Here is an 18,671-nt window from a genome sequence, read left to right as displayed (position 1 = left end):
TGTCTGTAGTAGCGATAGATAAAGCTTATGTTGTCTGTTTGATCACCGTGGTCAATTAATTAGTATCAGGCAGGTATTGTAGCTACATATACTTAGTTCACATTATTCCAAGATTATTAGATTTGGCTAACTATTAGCAATATATTTATACTGGCCAGAAATTGATTACTTTTCTTCAGCAATCTTTAGATTTTTTGGAGTATGTTATTTCATCACGGAGTTAGACTAAGAAAAACAGAGGGCTCTGTAATTCATAACACTAAATAAAGGTTCAACCCCAGGACAAAAGGTTTCTATTAATTCCCAGTGTTTACATGTCTGTAAATTATTGTGTAACTTTTTGTGTGCTGGTGTACGGATAGACAGTTGTAGACAGAGGATATTGAACCACATAAAAGCCGTATCAATAGGTTTTGGATTGGATTAAGCGGGCGGATTAGTGACAATTGAACATGTTCTAAGTCTATAACAATGCGTTGATTTGTGTGTATCACTGGCTGCGATTGGACGTGATACTGTCAAGAGTACTTGTATTGTGGACGTTTTTCACTTTGTTAGTTTTTGATAAAGAGAGTATTAATTTGGGTGTTGCGAGTATTAATTTGGGTGTTGCGGGTATTGATTTGGGTGTTGTGAGTATTGATTCAGGTGTTGTGAGTATCGATTCGGGTGTTGCGAGTATTGATTCGGGTGTTGGGAGTATTGATTCGGGTGTTGGGAGTATTGAATCAGGAGCTGTCAGTATTAATTCGGGTGTTGTGAGTATTGATCCAGGTGTTGTGAGTATTGATTTGGGTGTTGTGAGTATTGATCCAGGTGTTGTGAGTATTGATTTGGATGTTGTGAGTATTGATTCGGGTGCTGTGAGTATTGATTTGGGTGTTGTGAGTATTGATTCGGGTGCTGTGAGTATTGATTTGGGTGTTGTGAGTATTGATTCGGGTGCTGTGAGTATTGATTCGGGTGCTGTGAGTATTGATTCAGGTGTTGTGGGTATTGATTTGGGTGTTGGGAGTATTGATTCGGGTGTTGCGAGAATTGATTCAGGTGTTCTGAGTATTGATTTGGGTGCTGTGAGTATTGATTCGGGTGTTGGGAGTATTGATTCGGGTGTTGCGAGAATTGATTCAGGTGTTGTGAGAATTGATTCAGGTATTCTGAGTATTGATTCAGGTGCTGTGAGTATTGATTCGGGTGTTGGGAGTATTGATTCGGGTGTTGCGAGAATTGATTCAGGTGTTCTGAGTATTTATTCAGGTGCTGTGAGTATTGATTCGGGTGTTGGGAGTATTGATTCGAGTGTAAGTGTAAGCAATGCAGTAAATGTGTGCTATCAGTAATGGAGTGTTCCTCGGAACTCTCAAGCTTTATGATGAGCTTGATCTATTAGTGACAGTAATAAGTCTGTTGGGCGTTTGAACAGGACGCCACTATTTAATGGATACTCTGTGATCTTATTGCTACATGGGATTGCTATCATCGTATTTTTTTATGATGGTTTTTTCCCTGGTTTTTCGGATCAATTAGCGTTTGTTGATAATCAATGCAGCATGCAGTCAGTTTGAACTCAGAAACCTTCTCTACATTTCCTCTGCAGTTGCAGATTTCAGAATTGTAATGGTACATGTGCAGTGTGTTTTCACTGTTCTATAAGGGAATAAGGAAGAAGAATACTGTGACCAATTTAATGGTGTTTTATTTATTAATCAGCAGACTTGGTGTAAATTGCACTTTTATGGTAGCATGGTGAGGGTTGGAATTCTGGGAATGAGAGCTGAATGATTTTCTGAAGTTGGCAGTTATTGGTTATCACGGCTAGTCAGCAAAATTCATTGATATCTATACATGTTTTATAGAATATGATTTAGGAAGTTATGTTTTCTTTGAAAATAGGTTTTGTATATATATATATATATATATTTACACCAATATGATGAAAATCAGAAGACTTGATGCTACAGAGGTTTAGAATCAGAGGCTGTGTTATTTCGCAGACATTGATAATTGACAGTGTATGTAAGATATCTTGACAACGACAAGGGAATTCTGGCCTCTCTGTCACTTGTACGGATTATCAGGATCCAGTTCTTCTGCTGCCTGTACATGGAGGAGCACCCAGGAATTGTGAATGCTTTTCATAGTTTATGAATTTCATCTGACATTGAATATTTTGTTTATGGGGCTATCACAAATGGTGGTTAAATGGTTTTGAGTCTGTGGAGATGTGTTTTGAATTCAGGATTCATACATCTGGAGAGTTGATTGGCCAGTATGCCCTGTGATGGATTCTAGTGACTTTTCTTGTTTTTCGTGTGGGATTTAATGTCGTTATTCTTTTGGATTAGTAGCCAAAGTAGACACTTAGTGAGATTATGATAGAGGGCAATTATTATATTGGATTACGATATTAATATATAAAGATAGATAGATTCTGAAGGTTATATCGTAACTTGACTCCTCTTATTTGCAACGTTGAATAAAAATCTAGATGTCATAATTATGGGTTTAAGTGTATTTATTCTTACCCTGTAAATTTTGTCTTCTTAAGTGTGATGGTTAATCGAGCGTGTATACTTTATCTATTTCAGGGATTATACTATTGGGAATCTTCACCCCGATACTCGTGGGGCTAATTTAATTATCACTATATATTTTCGTTGGATAAGATATTAATACAAGTAGCACCTCTGCTTTTGTCTGAGATGTATAATCATATACACTAATGTTCACTATATCATCAATCTCGGAGAATGATAGACTTGAGCAATTTTGCGAACTTGCAAAATACGAAAGTAAATGTAATGGATTTTCTCCGCTGTTGACAGTCCTTAATGGTAAACTGATTGACAAACCCTCGACAATACCCTGGAGTCATGATCACTGACGAATTAAGAATTTCATTTCTTTCTCAGATACGCATTATATAATTAACTATTCGCATCATCAGCTTCAAATCATTTTCAAAAAAAAGAATGTTCTGTCTGATGTTTCGAAGGAAAAAACCCGTTAAATATTGATGACATTGTAAATCTGTGAAATTGATACTGATATACATTACACCATGTTAATATGATTCTGATACAGTAAAGGCTAATTTGGAAAAATCTAGCTAAGATCAAGTGGTGCGTTACGGGATTAAACATCTTATGATTTGTCAGCTCAGAGTCTGCTGTAGGTAGGTCATAGGGATCAGATTGTCATATGTATTAAGTCATCACTACTAGTACTGATTGTGAGGAGATTAAGGAGCTGCACAAATCGCTTAATGATCTAGATGTACTATTGATTTTGTGTATACAAAGTTTGATTTATTAAGGTGGAGGTCTTCAAGATAATTTATCAGGATTCTGGGAGGTTTTTACATTGTTCAGTTTCAAGACGAGAGTTTGTGGTACTGCCTCTTGTTGGAGAAGGTGGCTGAAATTGAAAAAAAAAGTTTATAACTTGGAATGTTGCTTGGACAATTTCAATAAATTTCATGTTTTGAATACGTTTCAAAAAGAACCATTTATAATGTGTTCAGGAATAATTTTTGGGAATATCCATTTATAATCTTGATTCATTTCCTTTGAGTTTTGCAGCAGTCTTTTTAAGTTTATGGATGTCCCTGACTAGAATTTAAGTTTTAATAGAGGTATATCAAATATTCCACGTGCTGTTTTATGTGTTTGTTTAACAATTCGGAGACCAACGTAGAGACAATGAAAATCTTCTGAAAGTTGACATACAGCACATGAAGTATTTGATATCTTTTTATGGCAATTTAAGCAGGGTGTTTTGAATGTATTACTCAATTTTAGGCAGTATGAGTGATTGACTTTCAAACAATTTGCTGAAACAAATTCTGGATGTGTAAGAGTACTCACTGAGGATTTCCTGAAGATAACGAAATATTGGAAAGTAGCAGGATGCGTGTGAACCAATTCCATAAACAAAATCGTATTTTTTCTGGGAGGAAAATGTTGATGGACATAAGTTTCTGAGGTGTAGAACTGGGAAGATTCGGAGAAATAATGCATTAAGTATATATAGGTGATAGACAGCACTGGAGATTCACAATATAGAATTATCCAATATTGCAAATTGAATTTTGTCCCCATTGCTAGACCTCAGTGCTGTGACATACAGCATTTTACCTCGGTTAGACAACGTAATAAACATCCAGGATGCGAATTTTCCAATCAATGACTCTGTAATCGTTAGTGGTGCACCCATGATCTGTCGTGTTTGCTCTTAACAGGAGGATTTGTAATTTAGTGACAGGAAATTTCATAAGAGTGGATTTCTGAGCTTTTATTCTGTGGCTTTTGTTGGAATTATTCTGCTAAGCTATCACACGGTCACTCGCAATGAATTTCCTTAAGCCTCCGGACCATCGGCCACGCCGTAGGTCACTTCAGGCCATTCCTGATGAAAAGGAAGTCCAAGAATTCTATGATGAAGACAATGCTGAAATGGCCCTCCTTCAAATGCTGAAGCAAAACAGCAAAAGAAGGGTCTCCCTTCCTAACCCACAGGTAAAAATGTTACAGTAACTAGTCCTTATTTGTGTTTATCTCGACCAGTTCTGATTATTTTCCATGTTGTCTATGCAAGTTTTAGAATTTTGAAATATATCATAAAGGAAATAACACTTGGAAAGATTCGACACCATATTAAGCCATTGTGCCTATACATATCGTTACTGGATGTTCTGTCCACCCCCCTCTCATATTCCGTACCTCAGACAGAGGGGTAAAGTCGTAATGTAAGATGTATTCTCTAGACAGGAAGTAGAAATATACCTTAATTGTCTGAGGATAATGTTGGTAATAATTGTGAGCTCATCTTTGAATTCGTTTTTTAAAATCATGTTACATAAATTACTATTTGTTTTACATGAATTACAGTTTGAGTTACACTGATTACAATGTTACATTGATTACCATTGCAGTTCAGTTTTAAAAATGAGGCTGTATCATAGCTTCAAACTTTTCCAAATGTTTTCAATACCCATGTCTTGGTCAGTATTATACAGTGTCTCTAGAAGTGCTCTGCATATTATGCTAATTAATAGAAAACTTGCCTCCAAAGTAATGATGAATGTAGATATAGCTAGCATACACACCCCTCCCCTGTTTATGTCTTACTGTTCAGAAGACTCACTCAGCTGATAATATGAATTAGTCGTAAAATGCTTTAGTGTGCTAGCAGATAATGATCTTGCTGCACGGAAGGTGTTGAGATTGTGAACAGACATCTTAGATTGAAAAAATGAAAAATTTCGCATCCTCTTAGATTTTTATTCAAAGCAGTTGCATAAAACAATGAAAGAAAGCATCTGTTTGAATCCTCACATCCCCCCTCTGTTCTGAAGCCAGTAGGTGTACACAGATTGTTACAGATTCTCGGTTCACTTCGGAACCTGAGGCACTCTGTCTCCAGGATAAGCTTTTCTGACAGTAAAGCTAGCTTATATGATAAACAGCTTAAAGTAAACACCCAGATATAGTGAAGTATTGATTACAGTGAACACAGTATTTTGTACACTGAAACCTGCTTAATCCGACATGGCATTTGTGTCACATTATAGACAAGGTGAAGACAAAATTGGGAATTATATAGTGTCAAAATACATGTATTGAGAAAGTGAAACATTATATAGTGTCAAAATACATGTATTGAGAAAGTGAAACATTAATTATAGTGTCAAAATGCATGTATTGAGAAAGTGAAACATTACACTTAGCAAGAAGACCTTTTTAACTGGTACAGGGGCACCTGTAATTAATCACCAGTAATGAGAACAAACACATCTGTAAAAGAAAAAAAAGAAGATATACTGTATTGATATCTGTATAAAAAAAAAAAAAAGAAAAAAAAAAAAGAAAGAAGATATACCGTATTGATATCTGTAAATAGAAATTGATAATTTTTTTGTTCTATTAAACATTGTGAATATATACAAAACAATTACTAGAATGAACTAGATATATATAATCTTTGGTGGCATTAATTTAAATTAAAAGGGTGGCATATTTGCTAGGTTCAAGGTCCATAACTCTTTCAGAAAAGGTCAGCAAAGTTCAAATGTGATCCGTATACCCATTAATAAAAGTTTATGTATAAATTTTCAGTTTAATAGTTGCAGGGATATAGCCCAAAAAAGTCTGGAAAACTGTTAAATCCCTGAAATTTGCTAAATTGAAGGTCCATGCAATTCTTTTAAAAATAGCTAAGTCAAAAACTTCATATCACTCAATCCATTGATATAAGAATAGGTATAAATTTTTCACATCATCACTTTAGTACAGGGCCCCGGGTAACCAGTACAGAAATTAAGCATTTACAGAGGGGCACTTACACAGGTTCACGATAGGGCACCCCGCTGTAGACGGGGCGGGGCCCTATTATTGTCAGTTTGTGTCTACATGTTAACTGTTACATACGATGAGATACTCAATCAAGTTTTATCATGTATAAGTGAACATTAAAAGATGATATCATAATAGCATGACAATTAAGTCGTACTAAATCTTGAAATCTATATATCCTTGCATGCTGGACATTTGACTAGATTTCTGTGTTGGAGTAATGTTATGTACTGGTCAGTGGTCACCAATTCTTACTCCAGGTCTCATTCTTCCTCCTAGGCTGAGGTCTGAAGGCCAATGTGTAGTGGACAGAACCTTCTGTCTGGCAATCTGCCGTCTTTTCTTTTACCAATTGTCCTCTGATTCGATCTGCCATCCCCCAACTGCAGGCACGCTATTGCTTTCACTAACTCAATGCTCGTATGTTTGGCTTTTCAAAACATATTTCTGTTTAAAAAGTGTTGCACTGGGAAAATTGAATATAAAGAATTACATATCTCAATGTTTTGTTAATTTTGACTATATTTTTAAATGGTGGTAACGTGCAAGGACATGATCGAGACACTGTTAAATTGATGACATCAATGAATGGGGGGGGGGGGGGGGGGGGGGAGCAGATTTATTATTTAGGTCATGTTGTTTAATTCCCTCAATGGTAAGGCAACAGTAGTATCGAGAGATTACTTCAAAAATTGAAAACAGAACACGCTACCTGACAAAAACAGTGATTTGGCTGGATAGTATAGATATCGATGTGAGAAAGCCCCCGTAGTTTGAAACCCTGTAAGCATTGTTTCACTTTTCTTTCATGATTATATTTAAATAATATCATGACATAATTTGTTTGCTTGTTTTGTGCAATTTTCATATAATTATGATGATTTACATATTGTATATACTTAACTTATGAGGGTATACAGAGAACTGTTCTGTCATATTCATCATATTGATCAGCTTGGAGACATTTCATCATATTGGCCTGGTTGGAATTTGATAAGTGGAATCAGTTTTCATCAGTGGATCGAGTCACTACAATAAGACAATAATAATCAAGCTCCATTCAATTCTACATTTTGCAGCTTAGATCCTTTGTTTAGATCACATTGTTTTCTCCCTCTCTGTGTATATTTTATGACATATATTCTATGAATATTTTATAATGAACATTCTCTTGAATAACATGCAGACATGCTCGTTTTTCCATTGACTTTTTTTGGACAAATTCTCTAAGGTGATTGTTATGTGTGCAAAATACCATGAATTAGATCTTTAGGAGAAACTCTATAGCTAGGTTCATGTTTTTATATTTAGAATTTTTTTTATTTTGATTGGTGTATAAAAGATTCCTTTTTTGAGGTCCAATGGTCCATTAAATATTCTCGGTCATATTAGGCTTGAACATTTAAGCTCTCTCCAAGGTAAGGCAACACCAAGTCATGTTTTATCATAGCTCTTTATACTGTGTTTAATTATTTTATTAGAGACGTTTTATTACATTAATTATTTTGATTGATTTGAGCAAATTGAGGGTTTAGATCGGGTCATAATATGATATTAGTTGCCCTTTGCACCATTACATGTATATTAAAGTTAGGAGTTAAAGCTGCTCAATATTCTCCTAAGAAATGAAACTTCCTTGTTCTAGAATTCTGTGTGACTGTCTCTTTACTGGGTGTGTATAGGTTTCATCAGAAGTTCGTCCTCACGGAAGGTCTATGTTAGTGATGGTATGTATCTCCACACAAGGAGGTGCGAAATCACAAAACCTTGACATTACGAGGATGCTATAAGTTAGATTCTTGGTCTGCAGATTCTGTATGTGGACCTTTTACTTAGTATAATTGATAGTTAAGCACCTTTAATACCGTTGGTGGAACATAAGAGCACAAATGAGTACATGTATATGAATTAAGATTGCCAACAAGGGTTAGTCATGATTACAACATCAGATTTCAAATAAGTACACATGTGTTATATGGCCTTAGCTTGGACCTCATGGCAATTATTATCAGTATATTGCTTGTTGTACTAAGTTTGCTTAATAGTATACTATAATAGTAACTAAGGTTGATTGTTTTGGTTTTGAAGCTCTCCTGTGACACTCGGGGATCAGCATGTTTATCATCTGTAAGTCTACATGCGTCCATCAGTCGATCCCTCAAACATTGAAACAGAGATCCGAAGGACTCCGATATTTTATGAATATGTGAAAATCATTTGATAAAAATGTGAAGGTCATTTGATCTATGTGAAGGACATTTGATAATTGTATAATAATCACAGATGCCCTTTAATGACATATGCAATGTTTCTCAATAATATATAATTTCTCATGATGCCCTTTAAGGACATACGCAATGTTTCTCAATAATATATCATATCTCGACGTGACATTTCATGTACAATTCACTTGCATTCTATCTCATTTCTACAAAAAAATCCTAGGGTATATTACTATGTCTGATTTAGAGTTGGTGTATAATTTTGATAGCTCCAAGTAATATGTAAAATCAGCTCCTAGGCAGAAGTTTGTATATATATGTAGCAAATGAGGGTCTAGAATTTAACAATAACACCCGGATCCTTACAATACTAGTTTAGTGATCTAACCAATCAGATATGCAGACCAATATGCAATGTACTACAATATAAAATTGAAATCTATTTTGAAACCATACAAGAACTTTTCATATGAAGGAGATGAAAAAATGACATTTACTTAGAGAAAATGTCAGAAATATGCCATGAAATGATGTCCTTCAAAGCTGGTATCATCATATATGTGACATGCTGACAAATGTATAATTAGTTAAATGAGCAATATTGATTAATATGACTTGTTTTTTTTTTGTAGGTAAGTTCCTAGATGGTATTTGACATTGAAAATAATTCAGAATGCATTCAGAGCAATGACAGTGGTAAGAATTTTTATTCCTGATCTATCAGCTAAAATTGATAGGGTGATTTATTAAATAGGTGCATGTTCAATGCAAAGCCAGCAAACTTTCTCTCATTCAGAACTCAGATCCTGTTCTGTCAGGGATGTCGATCTGTATGTGTGTGTTGGACTGACTGCATGACTTCAATAAGAGAAGATATTCTGTATGTGTGTCCGACTACCAGTAGCTCTTCTGTCAGAGAAGATCGTATTCTGTATGTATCAGACTACCAGTAGCTCTTCTGTCAGAGAAGATCGTATTCTGTATGTATCAGACTACCAGTAACTCTTCTGTCAGAGAAGATCGTATTCTGTATGTATCAGACTACCAGTAGCTCTTCTGTCAGAGAAGATCGTATTCTGTATGTATCAGACTACCAGTAACTCTTCTGTCAGAGAAGATCGTATTCTGTATATGTGTCCGACTACCAGTAGCTCTTCTGTCAGAGAAGATCGTGTTCTGTATGTGTGTCCAACTACCAGTAGCTCTTCTGTCAGAGAAGATCGTGTTCTGTATGTATCAGACTATCAGTAGCTCTTCTGTCAGAGAAGATCGTATTCTGTATGTGTGTCTGACTACCAGTAGCTCTTCTGTCAGAGAAGATCGTATTCTGTATGTGTGTCAGTATTTGTGTGACAGACTAGTGACTTTATCCTGACACTAGCAATATGTGTAGTACATGTATACGTATGAAAAAGTACATATAAAATGAGGATTGATTAATAATATGACGTTAAAAGTATACTGCAGGATATTTAAACCAATCGGAATGTTGTACAGAAGTAGATTAATTCTAGCAAAATAATCTATTAATATACTAAAATAAGAGTTATATTTATGAACTCTTTGCACTAAGGAATTTCTTGTGATTTGACTTAAATCACAAAATTACAAAGTTTTGTGTGGCTCTTACTATATCTGAAATATTGGTGGAATTTAATATGAATTAAAACTTTTCTGTGAATCATTTACATTACATTCAGTCAAATCTTTCAAAATAATTCCATTAAGGTTTTTGTGATCTACATTGTGGTCGGAGACATTGAATATGAAACATGATTACTGTACATGCAGTGCATGAAATTAGAATATACCCTTAAAACTCGTAAACCCCAAACCAGAGATAAAATTTCCTCATGTGTTCAGAAAGAACAATTTTACCTCAATCAATGAAGAGAAAAACAACGAAAACATCATCATGTGAAGACGTTATCTGTCATCAGGAGGAACTCTCCAGTAGTTTAAACTTCTCAGCCATATTGCATGTAGGAGTCATGTCCTTCACAAGTAATGAAGCCTGTTGACAGCCCTAATAGGTCCCGATCCTGGCAGCTCTTCAAGCCCTACAATTTGTCAGTATAAGGTTCTCTTGAGGCACGGCATATGCTGTAAATGAGTTCTTGCAGAAATTCGACTACACCAATACCAGTGGAATGGGATGCCTTTCAGTGATGTGTCATTAAGTATCTGCTCAATTGAGATTTATTAGATTTCTTCAGTTGATACACACCCATCTTCTTCTCATCCATGTACCCTGTTTTGTGTGATAAAGGCACTTTTAGCACTGGAGGATACAGGATTTCACATTCACTGACAAAAGATGGACATTGTCCAACATTATTCTGGAACTGGAATAAAAAAGAAACCCATGAAATTTCATCAGATTCTGCCTCATGACCTAGTTTTTCTTGCTGTTAAGCTTTTAACCTTTCTGAAGAGTTTGTCTGTACCATGGCTCAAAATTATCTGCAAAAAGCAGTTTTTTCCTATGAAGGTCATTTATGCTGGTTTGTTCTAAATGGATCAATGAAGGCAAAAAACCCAACAAATTATTTTCTAAATCATAAGATAATACCTAAGGTAATTAAAACTGATAATGAAATGCAAATAGAAATAACAAAACAAAATGAAATTTTAAGGGAAGTTAAGACATTCTACAAAAATCTATATACAGTGGAGCCTCGGTAATCCGGAACGCCATTAATCCGGACGCTTCACCTTCCGGACGATTTTTCTAGGGAACGGAATTTTTATATGTTATTTTGCATCATTAATCCTGAAATTCGCGTTCCGGATCCGGACGGTCACTTTTTACTACAAAACGTTATAATGCATTGAAAATTGTACCGTTAATCCGAATGGTAATTTTGTTTAGGGAAGGTCTGTGTCGGACAATTTTAGCAAGGCGTAAATTATAAAGAAAACAAGCCAAACTGTCTAATTAAAGCGATTACCTGTACCCTGTCATCACCTCCCTCCAATTAGATGGTGTGTGATGATAAGTCCGTTAGATAGCACGTGCCGATCGAGACATTGTATTGCCAATTTTCGTACATAAGATCTTTATTGCGTGTAGTGTTGAATTTTGTAAATAAATCTGTAGCATATTAATTTATAGTCTTGATCAATACCCTAATCGTATTAATAAATTAAACATCATGCCGTACTGATAATTTTTTAACTGCTACACATATCAGTTGTACTGATTCGTAAATTGATATCGGCTTATTCAAATCTAAAGAGTGTAGATTATACTTCTAGATTCTGGATTTTATACTGTTGATTGGCGTGAAATATACATGTATGTTCATACACATGTAGTATAAGTTTTTAACGTTTAGAATGTCACGCATGTAGAATGTACCTGTGTACGATTGATTCTTGTTTAGATGTTGTAGCGCTTTATTGCTTTCGAATCTTTAAACTCTGGGTAGAAGTGAGAAAATTACCATTTTAAGGAAAATGACAATTAAATTTTGTATGTACCCGTAATGTTAGTTTCACCCGAGTTTTGTTCCGTTATTATCGCATAATGAAAATAATAGATGCGCGTGGCTAGATCAAAGCCAGTAGTAGGTCTTGATATTACGAGCTTAAATGATTTTTGTTCTCCCGATATTGTCTTGGATAATTATAGAACAAGAAATATAAACTCTGGCAGATTGAATATTGGTTAAAGAATGTTGTCAACTGACATGATAATCACAAAATTTTTATATCAACTTTGGACGATGAAGATTGTTTTAACAGACCACCGAACCCGAGAATCGTGACAGATGGAAATTACAGGCCTCTTTAAGAAGTAAAAGTATGATGAAATGTTTGAAGTGTAAATGATTATGTTAGTTACTAATGATTAATTTACTTATAGTTACATACAGTGCTTCATTATTTGTTTTAGTGCATACGGTACACAGTTTTGTATATTTATTTGTAGGGTTCATATATACGTACAATGTAAGCACAGGCAAATACGCTGAACACGTACATTAAATTTTAGTGCTTTGAAATACATGTAAATATTAACATCATCATAATTTATTTACTAATGCAAATTGTCAAATCCAATGATAGAATGTGTTTAATTCACTATGCATCAATAAAGTAGGCATATATTGGTTACTTATGTAAAGATAAAAATGTACGATTCAATTATCCGGACGCTTCATTTATCCGGACGATTTTGCTGGGAACCAAAGTGTCCGGATTAACGAGGCTCCACTGTAATTCCCAAGGTACTTGCTGTCAAGCTTTTAACCTTTCTGAAGAGTTTGTTTGTGGCTCTAAATTATCCGCAAAAGCAGTTTTTTCCTCTGAGGGTCATTTATGCTGGTTTGTGGGGCACTTATTTATTGGATGCTGGAAATTCTAAAACATCTGTCCTCAATCCCTGTCACTTCACAGCTTTAAACAGGTTATTGTACATATAACTCTACTTTTACATTAGTCTTAAATCCTCCTATCATATCATAAATATTCCTTTGTCATCAAGCCAACTGAGCTGGTGAAAAGAAAGAAATCTACTTTTACTACTTTAAATTATCATCTTTTTAACGTCTCTATCAGTGTGTCGGGTTTATCACCATCAGGAATTTTGTTTCATTGGTTAATGTAGATATTTGTCAGGTTAGGCAGCTGTACATGTATATGAGGTAGATTATATGTGATTACCGTATCTCCTATACTGAAGGTGTTATCTTGTTTGTTGGTAATACCTATGTCATGGGAAGGACTGTGGATAAAAGATATAGAGTAGGTCTAGCCAGGGGTCTTAACCAGTCACAATACTTACCACCAGTCACAATACAACACCATGAGTGACATGACTTACCAACAGTCACATGACTTTCCAACAGTCACATTACCAGTCACATGACTCACCACCAGTCACATGACTTAATTATCACCAGTCACATTACCAGTGACATGACTCACCACCAGTCACATGATTTACCACCAGTCACATGACTTACCACCAGTGACATACACAGTACACATATCTGCTTTATTTTTGGTAAACTTGATGGATCTATAGGTTAATAACTTTAATCTAACTGTTATTCACCTTCAAGATCAAAATATTATTCAGATAATTCACATTTAGAACCATTTTCTCATGAATATTCATCAGACTGAGAGAAAATCATCCATAAAGTGTATCTTATGTTAACTGTAGGTTGTTACTGGAAACAGTTTTAACATGGACAATGTACCAATAAAAGCTGATTTATAGTAGCCTAGTTTATCTTATGTTAACTGTAGGTTGTTACTGGAAACAGTTTTAACATGGACGATGTACCAATAAAAGCTGATTTATAGTAGCCTAGTTTAGTAACCAACAGCTTCAAGCCCATCAATTGGAAGATCATTTTTGTATAGGAGCTTATTAATTTGTTCGTATTTAGCATATCCATTGTTCAGAAATATTTGATGTGATGCAATTCTTGTACTTTAAACTAGCCAATTTGAATTATCGATGAAATATCCAAAAATAATAGCTATAATTATAAAAGAAAAGGAAAAGCTATATATAGATTTGTAACTGCTCTGTGGATGTCCGAGATCGATTGTGTCCTTAACACAGAGTTAGGACAGACTGGGAACACAATAAATATCGTACACTGTTGTTTGCTCCCAGAATTCCAGTGTTATCAGAGTTCTCTGATCAAGATAACGTTATCTGTGTAGGTCTTGTTTAATCTTGCTATATACAGTTGTGTAATTGGATATAGTTCTCTTGAAGTTTTAAATTTTTAACTTCAAGGTGAAATATTAGAACTGTTCTTTTATTTGAAGTGTCTGCCAACTCTAAGTCATTTGATACAGAATTGAACGACTCACGAAGCAGTCACATTATTGCACTAATGTAATCAGTATATATATTTTAAATTAATGGAGTGTTATAAGTTTATTCCAGCACATTCAGAAATAAGCATAGTTGTAAACCATTTAGCATTTGCCTAATTATAGATAAGTTGTGCTAACTCAGTGTAAATCAAGCTCCATTTAGCGGCAATGATTCATTTTTAAAATGGCTATCATGGGTCACTTTGTAAAAATGCTTAACTCTACCTGATAATGTAAAAAATTATATTATTTTTCGTTGCTATTGTAACAACAGTTAAGGACAAGTTTTTTCTACTCAACATTATGTCATATATTATTGTGTTTCAGTGATTAATGCAGTGGGTGTCGATCAATTAAATTACAACTGACAATTTTTGTCATTGGAATATCTCGGGTGTCTTGTACTCAGGTGTCTTGTACATCATGGAGCTCAGATTTTGCACTAATTCCTGGCAAAAATGAAAACACTATACATTTATTTCACAATCTAATGCGTCCATTGGGATACGCATTTATTGAAACCATATACGTCCTGAGCAAATTCAATGCGTAATTTACGCCGGGCGCATGCCGAACTGAATCACTGAATATTTAATATTTTGTTTATGATCTATACAGTGTTATTAGTTACACTCGGAGGACTTTGTAAAAGACTGGAAATCAGATACCACTGCCTTAATAGCACACATAATGAAAGTTCCTGCATTTGACTCAATCTTGATGTTGTTCCAGACAGCTTGCACTTATTTTTGTGTCCTGTTGAATATAAAGCTATAGGAGTGACCTCCCTTAGGTATTTTTGTCTCTCTTTAGGAAGATTGCAGGAGTTAAGATTGCAGGAGTTATTGCTCCTGGACAGAAATATATTAACTATATTAGTAACCATTATGAGTTTGATCGATTAGTATATGTAATCAATCGACAAGTGTTCGATTACTATCGATTAGTGATCGATTACTGATCGATTACTGATCTGATCGATTAGTCATGTCTGGTAGTAAGCTCCTCCGTCACTACATGGGTTCAATTCATAGTTATTGAGCTTGAGCTGATGTTCTCATTCAATACCACTATAGAAAATAGAGAGGGGGGGGGGGGCGTCACCTAATATATCTTTTTTTGCATTGAGGAAAAGTGGTCGGGTGGGGCCTGCAGGCCATCTCCCCCTTCCCATCTCCTTCAATTCTACATGCCTGGTATGATTTACACATCAATTTAATCATTCACTAATCAGAAGTTGACTGCCATTTAATTAATTTGTAAATCAATCCTGTAAGAGGCAATGACAGTCAGTAGAATAATTTTATTATTGAACTGTAATTTCTCCTGGATGCCAAATATGCCTTTTCAATATCCTAAACAAAACAATAAAGGATATATTATGTTATAAGAATAGACCATTAGTAATCCTGTGAAATTTTTAAAGCCCTGGTAAAGGGTGTTTTTTTTTGCAGATCAAATGTGTATATTATATGTAAGTATGGAAGCCAGTTGGAGCCAGGTGAAAAAGATAGCTGCCAGATAACTTTGTGGTGGTTGCCAAATAAATTTCAGGTGGTCTTGCATAAAATTATCTGGTGGCTGCCAAATAAATTTAGGGTGGTCTCCATGTACATAATATTGTCTGGTGGCTGTCAGATAAAATATTTTTCTCACTTGGCATCAACCGGCTTCCATATTATGGCAGTTTAAAAAGTTATGAAATAATCTTTAAAACTTGCTGTGTGTTATTATTAGCATTAATGATTGGAAATTGAAATATATTACAGCCAAGATTACTTTTAAAAAGTCACAATGCATCAGCCTCCTTTAAATCATGAAAGTGTTACCCTCTACAACTTCTGAATTTTATGTTTAGAAGTTGCAGTTGAAGAAGATTCTCATGGGAATACTAAACGTGTATAAAGCATTGTTATAAATGTTATCCTTTGACTTAAGTGATATACACCACATTAATGCCCTATATGTATGAATTTAAAGCACTGCATCAATAGCCCTATATGTGTAAAGCTCTATATATAATGTCCTTGATGTGTGAAGCACCATATTACCCTTTACCTTTTAAACTCGCCTATGAGTCGGATTTTGGGGGAGTTAAATTTTGGTCCAAAACTCTGTCTGACTTATAGGCGAGCCCAGGAGAAGATTGGTATTTTTCTGGACGTAATGAATAGTATTTTTTTAACAACTCCGACGATTATCGATCACGATAATTGCATGTTGACAAAAGTCTTGACATTATTTTATGTGTTCTGAGATTATGCATAAAGTGCAAGTATTTACATAATTATTTTAATAATTTTATTTTATCTTAAGTGTGATTTATTTATTTTCTAAATTATTTACATAACTAAATCTCTCACTAACTTGACTTACTGTAAATCTATCGTTTGGGTAAAATTGAATTGCAATCCTGATTTAATATTGAAATGAATTTGTACCATCTAAAATATTTTTGATAAAAAGATTAGATATTGTTTTATTATATAATTCTGGACTCGCCATTACAATTTGATTGTTTATGAAATTGAATTCCATGGACACGGTTTTCTCAGGGCGCGTGTCACTATAAACACAGTGCCAGGTAAAGAATATAGGTAATTAAGAGAATAATTGTTAGGGTCAATGAATGACAATTAATCATGATAATCGCCAATAATAGATCAAGTGTAGCGTGAAAACAACAGAGCATTGGCTCGATCTCCTCCAGTAAAATTGTGCTGACAGTGACAACAGATTCCTTTCCCATTCCAACACTCGCATTATAGGGACTAGAAAGTCACAATGTGTATATTGGTATTGTATGCTTTTATTTAGATAATGGCTTGGTATTTATTAAATAAAATTATAAAACATATATTTTTATCGTACTTGGGAGAGTTACGAAGAACATGTAAGGTTAAAAAAAAAATCAAGATCGGATTTTCTAAATGTATAAGACAAAAGGATATAGCTCTTAAACAAAAACAAGGACAAAATAAATGAAATGGTTGCTGTTAGGTTTGTTGAGAATAAAAGGGTAAATTATGGATGCATATCCCAAAGATATTATTTGAACACACTTGTAAAATACATTAGAGGATTGGCATGAAATAAATTTGTTGAGAGAGAGAGAGAAAAAAAAACAATTAAATATCAGCATTTATATGATTTCTCAAAATATTATTTGAAACAGAGATAATAATAGTAGAGCATTGATTAAAAATTGTCAATTTTGGCAAATCTGGCAAAAAGTACCGAATTATAATTGGGAAATTGGCAAACCCATCCAGAATAACCTAAGAAATACACAACTGACTTATAGACAAACCGACTTATAGGCGAGTTAATATACAGTATGTGTAAGCACCGTATTGCCCTATTTGAGTATATACAGTATGTGTAAGCACCATATTGCCCTATTTGAGTATAATACAGTATGTGTAAGCACCATATTGCCCTATTTGAGTGACTACTCTGCTATCCTCCCTGTATTGATTTTGTCTGATTTAATTATTTGGAGACATTAATTGTAACAATACCACAAGGTATTAAAACATTTCTTAATGTTCTATAACCAAAAATGGGGAATATTTGATGAAGCTAGGGGACAATATATAATGCTTGCTTCACTACTAGGATGACAATGGTTATGTTTCATTATTGAATGTTGCAGAAATAATGATTAAAGAGACTGCGGCATGTTATTGTTCAACAAATGAACAACTTTCTGCAACAAATTATGCACAAAATTAAGAGGCAAAAATAGACAAAGAAATTAGATAGAATGAATTAGTTTTCATTTATAGTAATTAATACAAAAAACTGTTGCAGAGCAAAGGATGTTCTTGATTTGCTCTCCAGTAGTGGTTTAAGCTGTTGTTTGTTTTAGGTCAATGTTTTGATTTATTTTGGCTATAAATATCAATTTAGTTTCTGTTAGCTAGGTGTCACAAGAATGTACAGAAACTAGGTTAAAATGAGTGTTCTCAACAGTTATCGCACAAAAAATATTAAAAAATTTGTACAGTATTGATAGAAGACCAAACGAGGTGCAATTAAGATACTTCTCTCAGTAAAACAGGCTTTTTTCAATGAAACAGATGTTTTTATTGCCTCACTAAATTGAGATCATGAAGCTGGGTTCTTATAAACTCGCAAAATTAAATTGGTTACAATTTTTTATATTGGGTCAATCAAAATTTAGCCTATATATCATAAGAGCATGCAGTCAGTCTTGGATTTACATGGATGCCATGATAGATGAATATTT

At 34.4% G+C, this 18,671-nt stretch overlaps 1 protein-coding gene and 1 long non-coding RNA gene across 19 annotated transcripts in view; one reads left to right on the top strand and one right to left on the bottom strand.

Annotated features, from left to right (window-relative positions):
- LOC125665844 (5'-AMP-activated protein kinase subunit gamma-1-like) overlaps positions 1-18,671 on the top strand; it is a 167,787-nt gene that overhangs the window by 86,841 nt on the left and 62,275 nt on the right. For 6 of the 18 annotated variants that reach the window (XM_056151047.1, XM_056151051.1, XM_048898744.2 and 3 more), the window contains exon 2: positions 3,801-4,517. The exons of 6 other annotated variants lie outside the window; for them this stretch is intronic. In XM_056151047.1, the coding sequence (XP_056007022.1) occupies positions 4,350-4,517 (168 nt within the window). In that variant the 5' untranslated portion in view covers positions 3,801-4,349. Of the gene's footprint in view, positions 1-1,898; positions 2,125-2,165; positions 4,518-8,446; positions 8,481-9,207; positions 9,272-18,671 lie in introns of those variants that run through there. 6 more of the 18 variants (XM_056151045.1, XM_048898746.2, XM_056151055.1 and 3 more) reach the window with 6 other exon arrangements.
- LOC130050737 (uncharacterized) lies at positions 5,398-6,933 on the bottom strand. The gene is made up of 2 exons (XR_008798983.1): positions 6,609-6,933; positions 5,398-5,795 (listed from the first exon to the last, which is right to left on the bottom strand). It is a non-coding gene; the product is annotated as an uncharacterized LOC130050737 (long non-coding RNA).

The sequence above is a fragment of the Ostrea edulis genome, chromosome 10 (assembly GCF_947568905.1).
Source record: "Ostrea edulis chromosome 10, xbOstEdul1.1, whole genome shotgun sequence".
NCBI lineage: Eukaryota > Metazoa > Mollusca > Bivalvia > Ostreida > Ostreidae > Ostrea > Ostrea edulis.
This window is presented reverse-complemented; position numbering and strand designations above follow the sequence as displayed.